The 13,268-nt window shown below is 40.8% G+C and overlaps 1 protein-coding gene across 5 annotated transcripts in view; it reads right to left on the bottom strand.

Moving 5' to 3' along the window:
* The window catches only part of DDHD1 (DDHD domain containing 1), a 66,514-nt gene that overhangs the window by 36,354 nt on the left and 16,892 nt on the right, over positions 1-13,268 (bottom strand). For 2 of the 5 annotated variants that reach the window (XM_066998624.1, XM_066998619.1), the window contains exons 4-6: positions 7,560-7,676; positions 2,362-2,490; positions 376-523 (exon numbers count right to left, since the gene is read on the bottom strand). In XM_066998624.1, the coding sequence (XP_066854725.1) occupies positions 376-523; positions 2,362-2,490; positions 7,560-7,676 (394 nt within the window). The remainder of the gene's footprint in view (positions 1-375; positions 524-2,361; positions 2,491-7,559; positions 7,677-13,268) is intronic. The other 3 variants (XM_066998620.1, XM_066998623.1, XM_066998622.1) reach the window with 2 other exon arrangements.

Here is a 13,268-nt window from a genome sequence, read left to right as displayed (position 1 = left end):
TCTGACAACCAGCAGGAGCAATGGAGATTCCACTTCTTTTTGATCAAATGAAAATCTCTCCCCACCCAGTTGGCAAAGTCACTGAGCACCAGTGCTAGAAATTCACTGACCGGTCCTCTGAAAGTCATAAGCACTGCTCATGAAAACTGGATGCATCTTTGCTCTTCTGGCTTGCACCTACTCTCACTAGGCCCATACAGTTGAACTGACATACGAAGTAGTGCACCCACAACATAAAGACTAATGACTGAGGGAAAGAGGGGGGGAAAGGAAACAGGAAGAGATACAGCTTAAATCGAAGAGTCTGCTGTCATTTATAATGTCAGCGATTCATTCAGGCTAGAGTTGCTACTGCAAATAGTATGAAGGACTCACATAGCTGTATTTTTGATGATCCTTCCTTGGTCCATTTTCTGCCCAATACCATGCACAACAAACACAATGTGACTAGTTTGTGGTGGCTTGTCTTCTAACGTAGCTTCTTCTACATAGCCTCTATGTAGCCTTGTCCCACTACTTGAAGCTGTAGAAAAAACATTATCCTGGATCAGTTACATTCTATGAAGTGCAATGGTCTTACATGACAGATGCTTAACTTGTCTCAGACCAATACATTAAAGTATTCTGAAAATACAATTATACATAAAGAATTAGCATGTACTTTTTAATAATCTGCAGTTTTAAACTCCTGAGAGATTTGAGCAACTAGGTGCAATTAACTGTATCACTCAACATATTAGGCTATTTCCACTGAAAAGACAACCAATTTCAGAGCTGTTTTCAAAAACAGCTTTGGGAAAACATTTGTATAATTGTCCATCCATTTTCACAACACAATGCTCTTCTTCTATGTACCTCAACCATTAAACTTCCTTGTATTTCCACCTTACTTCTACAGTGTGAACTGATCATTGAAATGTCTTGCCAGACAATTGATATGCGTTGTCACTCTTTATCCGACCCCATTAAGAGAACTGGCTGAAACGCTTTACAATTTTTCACGCTGACAGGAAAAAATCTACATTTTATTCCAAGCCCATCCATCCTCAGATTTCCTCACTCATTCCCCAGGTCAGTAGCCAAACCAAAAATCAATTATGCTGGCAGATATGGGCATCCTCTTGCTGTCCTGCTGATGGCTTGTGAAACCCACTGGCACAGCGTGGCTTCATCCCCCTCTAGTGACAGACCCATATAGAAGGCAACAGCCTCGTGTGAACGCTGGCTGTGCGATGGGAGAGAAGTATGAATCCAGCAAGCCCTGCAGATGGCCATACAGAGGAAGAAAGCATCATTCGTCACGTGAAAATCTGAAAGGAAGAACTTGGTTTTCTTTTAAGGAGGAGAAAAACATAACAAAAATGCTAAGGGCGGTTTTTACACAGGACGGACTTATAAAGTGGGCTTCTATTTCATATTTCTTACCCCAAACTGCTTAGGACAGAGGTTGTTTATTATTTATTACACACTGCCCAAATCGTGTTCTGGATACAGACTATTTCATTTCTTCTGTAATTTTGTGCAACAGCATTGAATTATATTAATTCTTGGCAAACATTAATTAAGTATCCACCCAAGAGCCCTGTGGGTTAAGAGGGCATTAATTACAGAACAGAGACACGAGATTAAAGCCATACCTATTACTTGATCTTGTCTCTTCAGAGACAAAGGAAGAAAACAAAAGGAATTTGTGTATTTTCTTGTTTTTGTAGCTGTCCAGCACTACACAAGAACGCTACTGCAGAGAGGACAAGTTCCAGATTTCTAGATTGGCAACAATCTGCCTTTCCTTTAAGGGGGAACATCTTCTCTTCCAACCTTCTCAGTCTCACTGGCTTTATAACTGGTAATTTTGAGCTAAATTAGCTTGGATTTGTACTGAAAATACCTTCTGTCCAGGTTTAACTGCTCACCCCTCCTCGCAGTTCATAGGTCTGTCTAATGAACTGAAAAAGGCAAGAACTGGCAAGAGGGGAAGCTATGATCATGTTATTAAGGAATGCATCACAGTATGCAAGTAACACAATGGCAAAGTTAAGATTGCAAAGGGAACTGTGATTCTTATATTGTGTCTGCTAGTCACTGCCACTGTTGTATTAGAGTAGTAAGCATATGAAAACTGCTGCTTCTAAAATAATAATAAGAAATGTAATACAAATATGCCACAGACTATTAATGTATAATTACAATTATGCACAACAACCCAAGGCACCTATTACACTCTTCTGCAAAAACTCCAACAGCAAAAATGGGCCAGTCACATATTGTAACTTCAAACTGGAAGTCTCCTTCTAGTCTTAAAGCAACAATCTTAAAATACCGGTATTTAAAGTATTCTTTACAAACCCCGAGAAATATTACCTTTGGAAAACCCCAACTTTTGTGTAACAGTTCTTGCAATTTTAGATGTTGTTGCATCACTGTAAAGATACACTTCATCCACACTGTGCCAGTCCACATGGTTGCGACTCAACTTTAGACTATGAATAGCTGCAGCAAAAAGGAACAATATTTAATTTAGATGGATAAAGGGAAAACAAAAACCCATTCAAACACAGAAAAAAGGGTAATTCACACACACTTTAAAATCTAGATCTCTATTATACCTACATTCACACTACTTCTTACCTTGAACGGTTTTTACATTTTGGATTAATCTCACCAAGACAAACAGCAATTAGGAGACCCGCTCTGAGGACGTTTCACATTATTCTCCTGCCACCCTCAGTTTGGGCTGTTAGGCTTCCAAAATATATCCTTAACTGAAAACAAAGAACGGGGTGGGGGGGCAGGGAGATGCACCCCAAAAATACTGATGGCTGCTGTGATGACCAGGTAGCTGCCCCATGCACTCTTGCTAGAAAAGCTCAGCTGCACTCCTATTTTCTCTGTCCTGTGACTGCTCAGTGGGATCCCTGGTTTTGACCAAGGTTACAGAGCCCTACAGCAACACAGAGGCTTTCAAGGCTCTGTTACTAGAAGGCTCCACTGCATCTGCTAGCCTTTCAGAAACGTCTAGGAGATGGAAATGCAGTTCAATGAGAAAGCCTCTGAATGAGTAATTTCTGGCACCGAACAGAATCTAGCTCTTTCAAAGGCCACTAAGAGCTCTATAGAGCATTTGTGCAGTTCCTGTGTTTTCCAGATTTGGAACCGATTGAACTCTGGGACCAACCTCATGACACACTGCCTGATTGTCGGATTAAGCACAGCAGGCATGTTATAATGCAAGGCAGAAACTCTCAGCTGAGCTTGGAGCTCGAGTGAGCAAAACCGTATCACAGCTCTATTACTAGCACTGCAGATTTCACCTAGGTTTGGAAATCTGCTGCTTAGATCTCATTTAATGTGGGATATGCAATACTTGGAAAGCTGACAACTAACAGCAATAGCCCTCTGACAAGAAAGTGTTATTTAACTATGTCATTGGTCTTGCTAAAAAGTCCAAAGGCATGGAAAACACCCAGAGGGATTTTATTTTATTTTTTTCCATAACAAGTGGAGCTCTAGCCTGTCCCCTACTTGAAGTTACTCGTATTATTTGTACTCTAAAAACATTCTGAGAAAACTTGAGCCATCATGGTTTCATATTTTAACTCTCTTGCAGCACAAACCAGCCACATTAAACTAAATGTTGCGACCTTTCTCCTATAGTATTTTTCTTTGCCTAGGCAGACAGAACTAACAGTCTGATGAAAAACTAAATCAAGTCTCTAGGAAACAAGGGGATTAGAAAAGGATGACCCCTTTTGCCACAGTAAATAACTGATACACAAAAAGTAACTAGAACTACATGGCTGTTTGACACTGGCAGAGCAAAGAGGAAGGGAAAACAGCCTGACTTTGCAGAGCAGACACGTCAGCTCAGGCTGATGACTGGCCAGAGCAAGAAGCAATCTAGTGAGAGCTCAATGAACGAGCAAACTGTTTCCTAAACACCCCTACAGGCAAAGAGATGAGTCCACGTCCAGAAATCTCAGTTTAGAACTGGAAAGGAAAGGAAATTCCCAATAAAACTTCTTCTTTCAGGCTTGGGAGTCAATGCATCAGTCTGTGATGTCCTGAGAGGCAGGGAGTCCAGTGGCAAAGTGACTTCCTTGCAGATCTATCTGCAAACTCCTCTATCCCCAAATCCACGATTGCTGCAGACTTCTTATGCATCATCGAGCAGGTCTTTAACAAGCTTGTTCTGCTCACATTCTATGAAATCACGCAGTATGTTCCTGGGGAAGCTGACAGAGGAGGGCTGGAAGCATGATGCCTTTGGAGATCACTGTGTTCAAGGTCCAAACCATGCCCAGCAAGAAGCAGAGAAGCCTGTGACTGAATTGCTTATTATCACCACTGGAAAGGCAGTGGTTTGAGGAGGAGTGATCCTTAAATGCTGTCTGCAGTCAGGGCTGGTTTGTTTTTTTTTTTTCCCTTTTTTTTTTTTTTTTTTACACTACTTGGACTATGTATCCTTCCTTTCCATCTAACATCAAAAATAACGTTTTAAAAGCTGTTTTGTCTTGAAAATCAAATTATTATGAAAATAATGATTCTTAAAAAAAAAAAAAAAAGAGAGAAAAAAGATGCAAACCATGCTTCCCAGGTATAGGATACCAAGGGCTGCCATCGCTATTTTGAACCTGAACATGGGTAAGAGAGAATTCTTTTTCTGAAGACGAGATAACACTGATTTACATTTTGTTTTCAGACACAAAGGTTGACTGCGATGTAAACCTCTTGCATGCTGCAGAGGTAGTTAAAGTGACAACTCCGGAGCTGTTCACACCAAGAAATGTCACAGAGTGTCAGAAAGTCACCAAGGCATGTCACAGTTTGCCTGAGGAAGCAGAGGGTATCAAGCTGCAGAATTCAGATTAGGCAGTGAGTACAGCACAGGGGAATGCTCTTCATGCTCATTCCTCTGCCTTCTGGTCCTCCAGCAGCATGCTTGCTGTGTTTGTGGCTTCATTCCAGGGCACCAGGTTAGGATGTTGCTGAGCTTCACTGAGATCTGACTGTGGCTAAGGCATCTCTGAAAGGCAGGCACAGAAGACGAAGGATCTCCTTGTAAAACCACAGGGCAGGAACCTCCCTCTGGATCTGACTTCTTGCAGTTTTGTTTTCACATGAGCTACTTCGCTGACACTAAGAAGATGCACAGCTTCCTTAGCAGGAGTCGCTGTAGATGCACCTTCCCCAGGTGGCAAAACCCCTAAGCAATCTCCACGCTGCTCAGTTTTCTGGTTTGGTAAAAAGACTGAGTCCATAGAAATGAGACCAAGTTTTGGTTTCCTCTGTAGCCGGAAACAAAACTGTTTTTTCAGGAATACCAAGCAAGACAGACACCTAGAGTTTGAATACACAGAAGGCACAGCCCCACTGCAGATGCAAGACAGGCTGCTGCTAGACAGAGAGAAGAAAAGGTGAAGGGAGATGGATTAAGAAAGGTCTTCTCCCAGCTGAAAATATCACTGTTTCCTATCATACAAATCTCCAGTTTCACCAAGACAGATGAACATAGATGGAAAAACCCCTCTACAAAGTTTAAATATAAAAATGGAGAAACAAAAAAAAAGAAAATACAAAGTACATACGCCTACAGCCTTGAAGAACCTGGTCTCAATTAGACAGCAGAAACTCATCTGGAGCCAAAATAGCAGGAGAATAACTGAGGAGCAGGAAGCTTGCACTGTTTTTTTCATGCCAATAGCACAAAGTCCATGGAGAAGCTGGGGACGTGCACACTGCACGTGCACTGCCAGTGCAAACAGCCACCTGGCTCCAGTGCTCGAGGAGCTGAAGGCTTCCAGCAGAAAGCACTGGCAGACAGGCACTAGAAGATGGCGTTTCACAGAGCCAAGAGTTTTAAATTAAATATCTTTTAAGGTAAGCACCTGGTTTTCACTCGGTGCTTTCATCTACCTGCCAAGACCAAAGCACGGGGTGATTCTTTTCTACCAGTTTCTATGCTCACGTCAAAATCAATAGAGAAAAGCATCTTTGAAGTGCTAAGAGCTCCACAAAGGCACTGTCATTCCAGTCAGGGCTAAAGACCAGAGAAGGGATACACACTGTCTGAAATCCTTTCCTGCCTTCCCTCCTCCTCCAAATTTATTTTTAAGTAAATCCGTGTTGCAATCAGCCTCAGTTTCTGCACAAAAACTGGCCAGATCATACACATAGCTGAAAGCACAATTTGGCCACTGTTGTTGGTTTTTTAAACAACTTTGAAGCTCTGGTATGTAAACCTGAGGTACAGTTGTGGACTTTAAATCATTCTTTTCATTCGATACACAAAGGCACATGAAAAAGGCTGTTGCTTTTAATCAAATTGGGCTGTTTCACATTGCTGTCCTTTTTCTATGGCACTTTACCACCTCCTAATTCATGAACATCACTAATTGCTATAAAGGCAACTTTAATTCAAGCCCATCCAACAATACAACTGAACATGATTTGGTGAAAAATACATAGAATAATTTCAAAACTACAACGACAAACTGAAAGGCAGAAGTCTTTTCTTACTGTTTAAGACAGAAGTTATGCTTTTCACCTTTAACAGATCTGAGTTCCATGTGTGAGAAGAGGCAGGAAAAAGTTGACTATGCACCGTTTGGATTTCAGGCATTTGCATTTGGACTCAGTTACCAAAAAATATCATTATAGGAAGTCAAATGGCAAGTATTAATGCATATCAAAATAAGTTCTCATCCTTCAATATATTCCTAGGAACTAAAAGAATATATAGTATGACAAGAATATTTCTAAACCTACCATGTGCATTTACATTTTAAATCGAAGGTGCAGTTTTCAGAAGTCTATTTCCACAGTCACTAAGAGTTTAATCTTAGTTTAAGCATTACCATGATTTAACGGTGCCGGAGAAAGATCAGCGACAGGTACTTTTGAGCCTTCTGCAATCATTAATGGCTCTACTCCCACCTTCTGAAACAAATTTGCACATCAGCTGCTGCAAAGTTCACAGTTCTGTGACACAGCAGCCTTGATCATGTATCCTGTACAGCCTCCCTTTTTTATATCATGTGTCCAAAGTCTTATTTCATTTCAGTATACAAAAGCTGCAGTAAAAACAATTTACAACACAAAATTAAAGACGCATGCATTATTCAAAAAGTGGCAAACAAAATATTATCTAGTATAAAACTCTTTATCCAGTTAAATCCCCCATTCCTTCTCTGACATAATTTACCTTAACACCAGGCCTGTAGAGATTCTCAAGAAAGTTGCTTGTAGGTTATTGAAAAAGCCAAACCACATAGTAAGAGCATAAAAGTTTATAGTTTTTATCAATCACAAGCAATTATAATAAAGGTTACAGCATCATACTGCTAGCATCTACTTTCTCTACGATTCACAATGCTGCTGCTTTTCTTCTAAGACTCATGATGCTTTTTCCTTCCCTTTTGAAGGAAATGGCATGAGCACAGCTCAAGACATTGAAGCATGTAATTCTAACACATTTCACTGATACGAACAAACTAGAATTTAAAGCTTCCTAAACCAGGAGTACTACAAGAAAAAAAAATAAAAATCTACAATTACTGTACCTTGGGAACGCTTTCGCTTAAGACATGCAGCATCTGAATTCTCCTTATATCCTCTCCATTTGAACAAAGAAGGGAGGGAGAAGGGAGGGAGGTAGTAGAGAACTAAAAGTAAAAACACTGAGCTTCAAAGTAAAATTTTTAAAAGGGGTGTCATTTTTTTCATTAGTGTTAACATTTTTAGAAAAAAAGTTGGTGCATTTATTGAAAAAGTATATACATTTAAACTGGTTTTGTAGCAAAATTGTCAGGTCACATTAGCCAAACTCAGTTTTGTCACTCTTCATAAATGGTTACAACATCACAACAAAGCTAAAGGCATTAGTAAAAGAAAGCTGTGACACAGCACAAGCAGTCTCCCTGAGTGCCTTTGCATTAACACGTACAAAAGCAGAAACACACTATTTGGTACAGGGTAGAACACAAAAACCCTGAAGTATACTCTAAGCATTTAAAAACAAACAAAACAAAAACAACTCAATTTTAAGCACAGCTCTATTATTTTCCCCAAAGAGTGTAAGAGGATCATTAAAAGTCAGATTAGACAAAAAAATCCTACTGTCCCTGTTTTGTAAGTCCTCAAGAAGCTGCCTTCAGCAGTGAAATGCAACAGCATGCACTTTGCCTCCGACAGCCCTCCCATCTGCGAACAGGAGCTTCCCCTTGATGGTAAGGCAAGTCCATAACTTTTATTAGACTTTCAATTGTCTTATTTCACCAAGAATACTGAAATACTGCATAGCAGACCAGAAGATTCATTTTCATGGACTTACCTTCACATCGGTGCTGTGTGATTATGGAAGAAATAGTTTAATGTAAGTGAAAGCTGCTGCTGCACAGGTAAAATTATGTGGTCAGGAAGCTGCTTCTTTTGGCACTTACACAACAGGAGAAAAGTCCTCAGTTATAACAGATACCTTTTACATCTTGGGTGCTTCCTGAGCAAAGCTGACAGTGAGGTCCTACAAATCTAACTCTTCTGTGCTAATGCTCTGGGATCCCTCATACAAATAGCCTTACATCCTAAGCAAACCAAGTAGTTTGAAAATGCTCTAGCCTCAAAAACCTAATGTAGTCAAGAGGGTGTGCTTAAATCCAATGAGAAATCAGAGTTTCCAGTTGGGCTTCTGAATCCATGAAGTCACTAAAGCTGCAACGGTTGGAAATCAGTCAGCCTGCTGGAGAATAGGGAAATTGCAACTGCAACGACATCTGCCCTTAAAAACACCAGGAGTAATTGGTACTCTGTAGCCCAGTAGCTAATGCCAGTGCCAGTGGGTGATATTCCATGCTTGTGTCAAGGGCTTCCCAAGCTTCTTCCTACCCTCAGCTAACAGCTCTGTCAGCAGATGCCTTAATACAGATGCAGGTTAAGTATATTGCTGTTGCACATCTGTTTTCTACAGGAGAAGAAAACTAGGCTCATAGTTACTGCACTTGGGACCTGATGGATTAATTTAGTCTACAGAGTATTTTACTTGCTCTTGCAATACAACTCACAAGAGGTATATTCACAGGAAATTCAAGTCAAGTATAAGAAAGGTTTTTTTTTTTTTTTTTTTTTATGGTGACAGTGGTAAAACATTGGCGCAGACTGCCCACAGCTTCCTTAGATGGAGATGATCAAAACCCCACTGGAAACGCTCTGAGCAGCCTGCCCTCATCAGCCCCGCTGCTTTGAGCAAGGGGGTTGAGGGGGTTGGACTAGATCTCCACAGATCTTCTGATCTTGACGACTTTGGCTCTATGAACAAGACTTTCCCTTGTAAAGGTTAACTTAGTCAGCTGCAACAACAAAAAAAATGCTTTTTTTTTTTTTTTTTTTTTTATTTTTTATGAACAGGGAAAAGCATATTTGAAATCTAAGGCAGAACGGAGCAACTACTCCAAATGCAATTTTTCTATTTTTCGTGGCATCTAACCACACACTGGAAATCCATAACAAAACACAATAAACTTAGGCACTTTCAAAATCAATGCACTATAGAATTTGTTCTGATTATGACTCATGGGATTTTTTTTCTACGTTTCTTATAACCTAACATAGAATCGATCACAGAGTAACTTCCATGGAAAGGACTCGCTGGGGGTTGTCTGCTCCAATACCCCACAGACAGGATCAACTTTTAAGTTTAATCCAATTTCAAATTTTGCTCCGGTTGCTCTGGAGATTTCCAGCTGAATTCTGAGCATCTTTATGGATGGCTATTCCACAGCCTCTCTGTGCAAATATAATCATCTACACCTATTCCTATCTCACTATCACATACATGAAACTTTCGGCTTCACTTCATCCTAATTAAATGAATACATCTGAAGATGATAGGTACATAACTGTACCTGACGGTAACAGCTGATCAAATATTCTTTAAATATAGGTAGCAAACCTTAAAGCTGCTAGAGAATATTATTTATATTAGGGACCAGTCTATGATGCACCCTTAGAAGCACTGCTCAGTGGCCTTGAATGGAAGAATCAGAATTAGCTGCCACGCTAACCTAGTGCAGCAGGAAGCAATGCCTGCTCTTCTTTCCCCTTGTTCTTGCTGAGCACCTGCTGTCCAGCACCGTCCCCACTGTGCAGCAAAGACTGCAGCTTTACCACGTACCAGGCAGCAGTGGGTCCCACAGACCATACCTCTGGCTCAAGGTCAGCCTGCTTTGTGTCACAGAAGCTGCTCTTCCATCCCCGATCACCTCCCTGCACCCGGGCAGTGGGCTGCCTGCTGACAGCTCCTCTGTGCCCTGGGAGCTCATAGCGAGGGGCACGTGTGCTCTGCCCACACAGCAAGGCAGGAAAATCAATGCTTAAGTTGCAGAACATCACTGCCTTTACTGTGGTTGGATGCTGTTAGCAGAACATGTAGTCTAAGAAGCTTTGAGAACCTGCCACGATCCAAGTGCATGGTTTTGCTTTCTCTTTCAATGGACTTGATATCACGAAGTCACCAGAGAATGCTGCTCCTCTCCTTCTTTGGAGAAGTCCTGAACTCATCAGCTGCCTGAGCACGCACAAAAAGCAGCTTCTAAATGTTACATTATTCTGTGCATTTTAAGTTTACTGACTGCTAACAAGGTATTATGATACCCTTTTTGGATTCCCTTCTAGATGCTTTCATCTCAGTTACTGCTTTGCAGAACAAGTGTTATAATATTAGAATATAATATTTATCTCAGAAATATTTATAGAATTATTTTACAACAGTAATATGTTTAAGTATTACAACTGGGTATATGCAGTACAAGAAAGGTCTGTATTACTGCAGAAAGACAGAGGTATCTATCCATTCTCAGTGTGATCAAATAAACACCCCAGATATTTTCATATTTTAAGTGTCGATATTTACATTTTGAATTTTGAACCGAAGAATTTAGATCAAAACATCACCTTACATCTTGTGCTGGTATTAATTTACATCTGTTTGATGTTTTTAAACATTTTTAGAAGTAAAGTTAATTGACTTGAGTTGGAAGTTTGAAGAACGAATCTTCCTTAAGAAAGATATGCAAAGCCAATATATAAGAGAGCCTAGTGTTACCTGGATGAAAAAAAAAAAAAAAAACAAAAACAAAACAAGTACTAGATAAATGAATTTGAGAGCCAAACATCGTCTGCCTATCAACAGAGAGGCAAGACAACAAATCAGACCTGGAAGCCTACATATACTGTTTCAGCAATGCAGCATCTCATTTAGGGGTGTAATGTGTTAGACTCAATCACTTTTAGCAAATTGTTGAGTATCAAACAGCAAGCTCTACTCCCCACTACAACTACTAAACGACAGCTACTCAAAAAAAATATATAAAATTCCTTAAAGTAATGAGAAGCCAGAAGATCCTTTCCTGAATCTGCTGATATTATATTTGTGATTTGCATCAACTCCAACACAGGCTGCAGACATTTGCCTTCACAATAGAATTGACACAGAAATGCAGCCAAACCTCTGGTGCTCATCCTTCGTGTGGTTTCCTCTAGCTGTATTGTATTTATGTTCTGTATATAATTTGGCATTTTCTCTTTTCCTGTAGCTGTATCGGTTACCCTGCCTTACAAGACAGAATAGCAATGCCCCTTCCTGAATCTATCAACTATTAAACCAACCCTTAAAACTGAAAAACACATCTGGAGTTCGGCCAGGATCGAAGCAGGCTCCAGGGTGATGAGATGTGAAAGAGAGGGCAGTCAAGCTGTGGAGGAGGGAGGTGATGCCCTTGCAGCATTTGCTTCCACTGGTATTCTGGTAGCATTCCCCTGGCCTGGTTTGAGGCATCTCAGGGGGCAGAACATCCTGCATAGCCAAGGAGGAGAGAGAGGCTCGTGCCCTCACCATTCCTCCTCAACATGCACACATCTGCCTGGTCTGTGGTGCCTGGGGAATCTGCTGTCACATCCCCACTCCTCACATGCACGCTGCACTTCAGAGATCTCCGGTAACTGGCCTCTTCAGGCATTACAGGTGCTAACACATTCAGGGCTAAGCATCCCTCCAGAAATCTCAGGAATTTGTCTCATTTCTATAAGCAACAGGAAGAGCTCTGGTACCTGGGAACCTCACCTACAAACTCCCACAGAACATAACTTTCTGGGAGCCAAATCCAGGCCGACTGGATACGGCAAAACTAAAGGTCCCATTAATCTACTTGGACAACGCCAACAAACAAGCGCAGGTAACACGCATAGTTGCTCATTGCCACTTTTTGCAAAGCTGAACTCATCTGTACGGCTGATTCCACGCGAACAAGGGAAGCGGCACCACTCAACCTGCGCTTAAATGGGGTCATTCCACTGCCAGCGATGTGCTAGCAGGCTACTGAAAAGCTGAGGGTGCTGAACACCCGCTAAACTTGCTCACAGTCCTCTTTTCTCCAGGAAGGGATTTCAGAGCACAAAAAAAAAAATATGCAAACGAACTGTACACTGAATCTTAGATGCTAGCTTACAGGATATTGTATGCTGCCCCAACATAGTAGGCTGAAAAGGATTATCAAAGTTATCCAAAGCAGGAGCAGCAAAACGGGAACCTGCTCCTAGCTTCTCAGCCTGCTGCCGTTGGTTACGGCAAAAACTGGGGGAAAAATCAGGAACCACCAAGTTTATCAGCTGAGTATCAACACCGTTCTCACTGACAAGCTAGCTTTTCATTATGATGCAAAGTGGCATGTTCAAATAATAAAGTAATTATGTGTAAGTAATAAGAGGCTTTGTTACAACAGATTGCCTTCGCTTTTGCTGAGGAGTCACGTAAGATTGCTGTTTTTTCACCATTTACAATGGTTTATCACAGCATTGTGAACAGCCATTTTGCCTCCCAGTGATATTTACAGATCTATTCTAACTTTCATTAGTCATAACAGCTCATAACAGCTACCTGGAAAATTTGGTGGGACCAAATGTGTTTAATACAGGATGCAATTTAAGGAATTTAAGCTGAATTCAGCACTATTAACTAGTAAACTAGTTACGTTTACTTCACCAAAGACCATGCAAGTCACAAAGCTTCTCCCAGTGCTGTGTGCAGATGGCAATCACAGATGCCAGCTGACCAGAGATGTTTTTAGAGGTACATCATCATGACAAAATCACTTTTCACACTTATTGTTTAATAATTTTTCTGCAACTCCCTCCCCTATTACTACAAAAAATCTATTGAAAGGTTTTGGTGATGTTACACGTATTCTATTTTCAAGTGACTCCATTCAGAGCTATTATTT

This window comes from Anser cygnoides, chromosome 5 (genome assembly GCF_040182565.1).
Source record: "Anser cygnoides isolate HZ-2024a breed goose chromosome 5, Taihu_goose_T2T_genome, whole genome shotgun sequence".
Lineage (NCBI taxonomy): Eukaryota > Metazoa > Chordata > Aves > Anseriformes > Anatidae > Anser > Anser cygnoides.
Note: the sequence above shows the minus strand (reverse complement) of the source record. Positions and strands in the feature narration are given on the sequence as shown.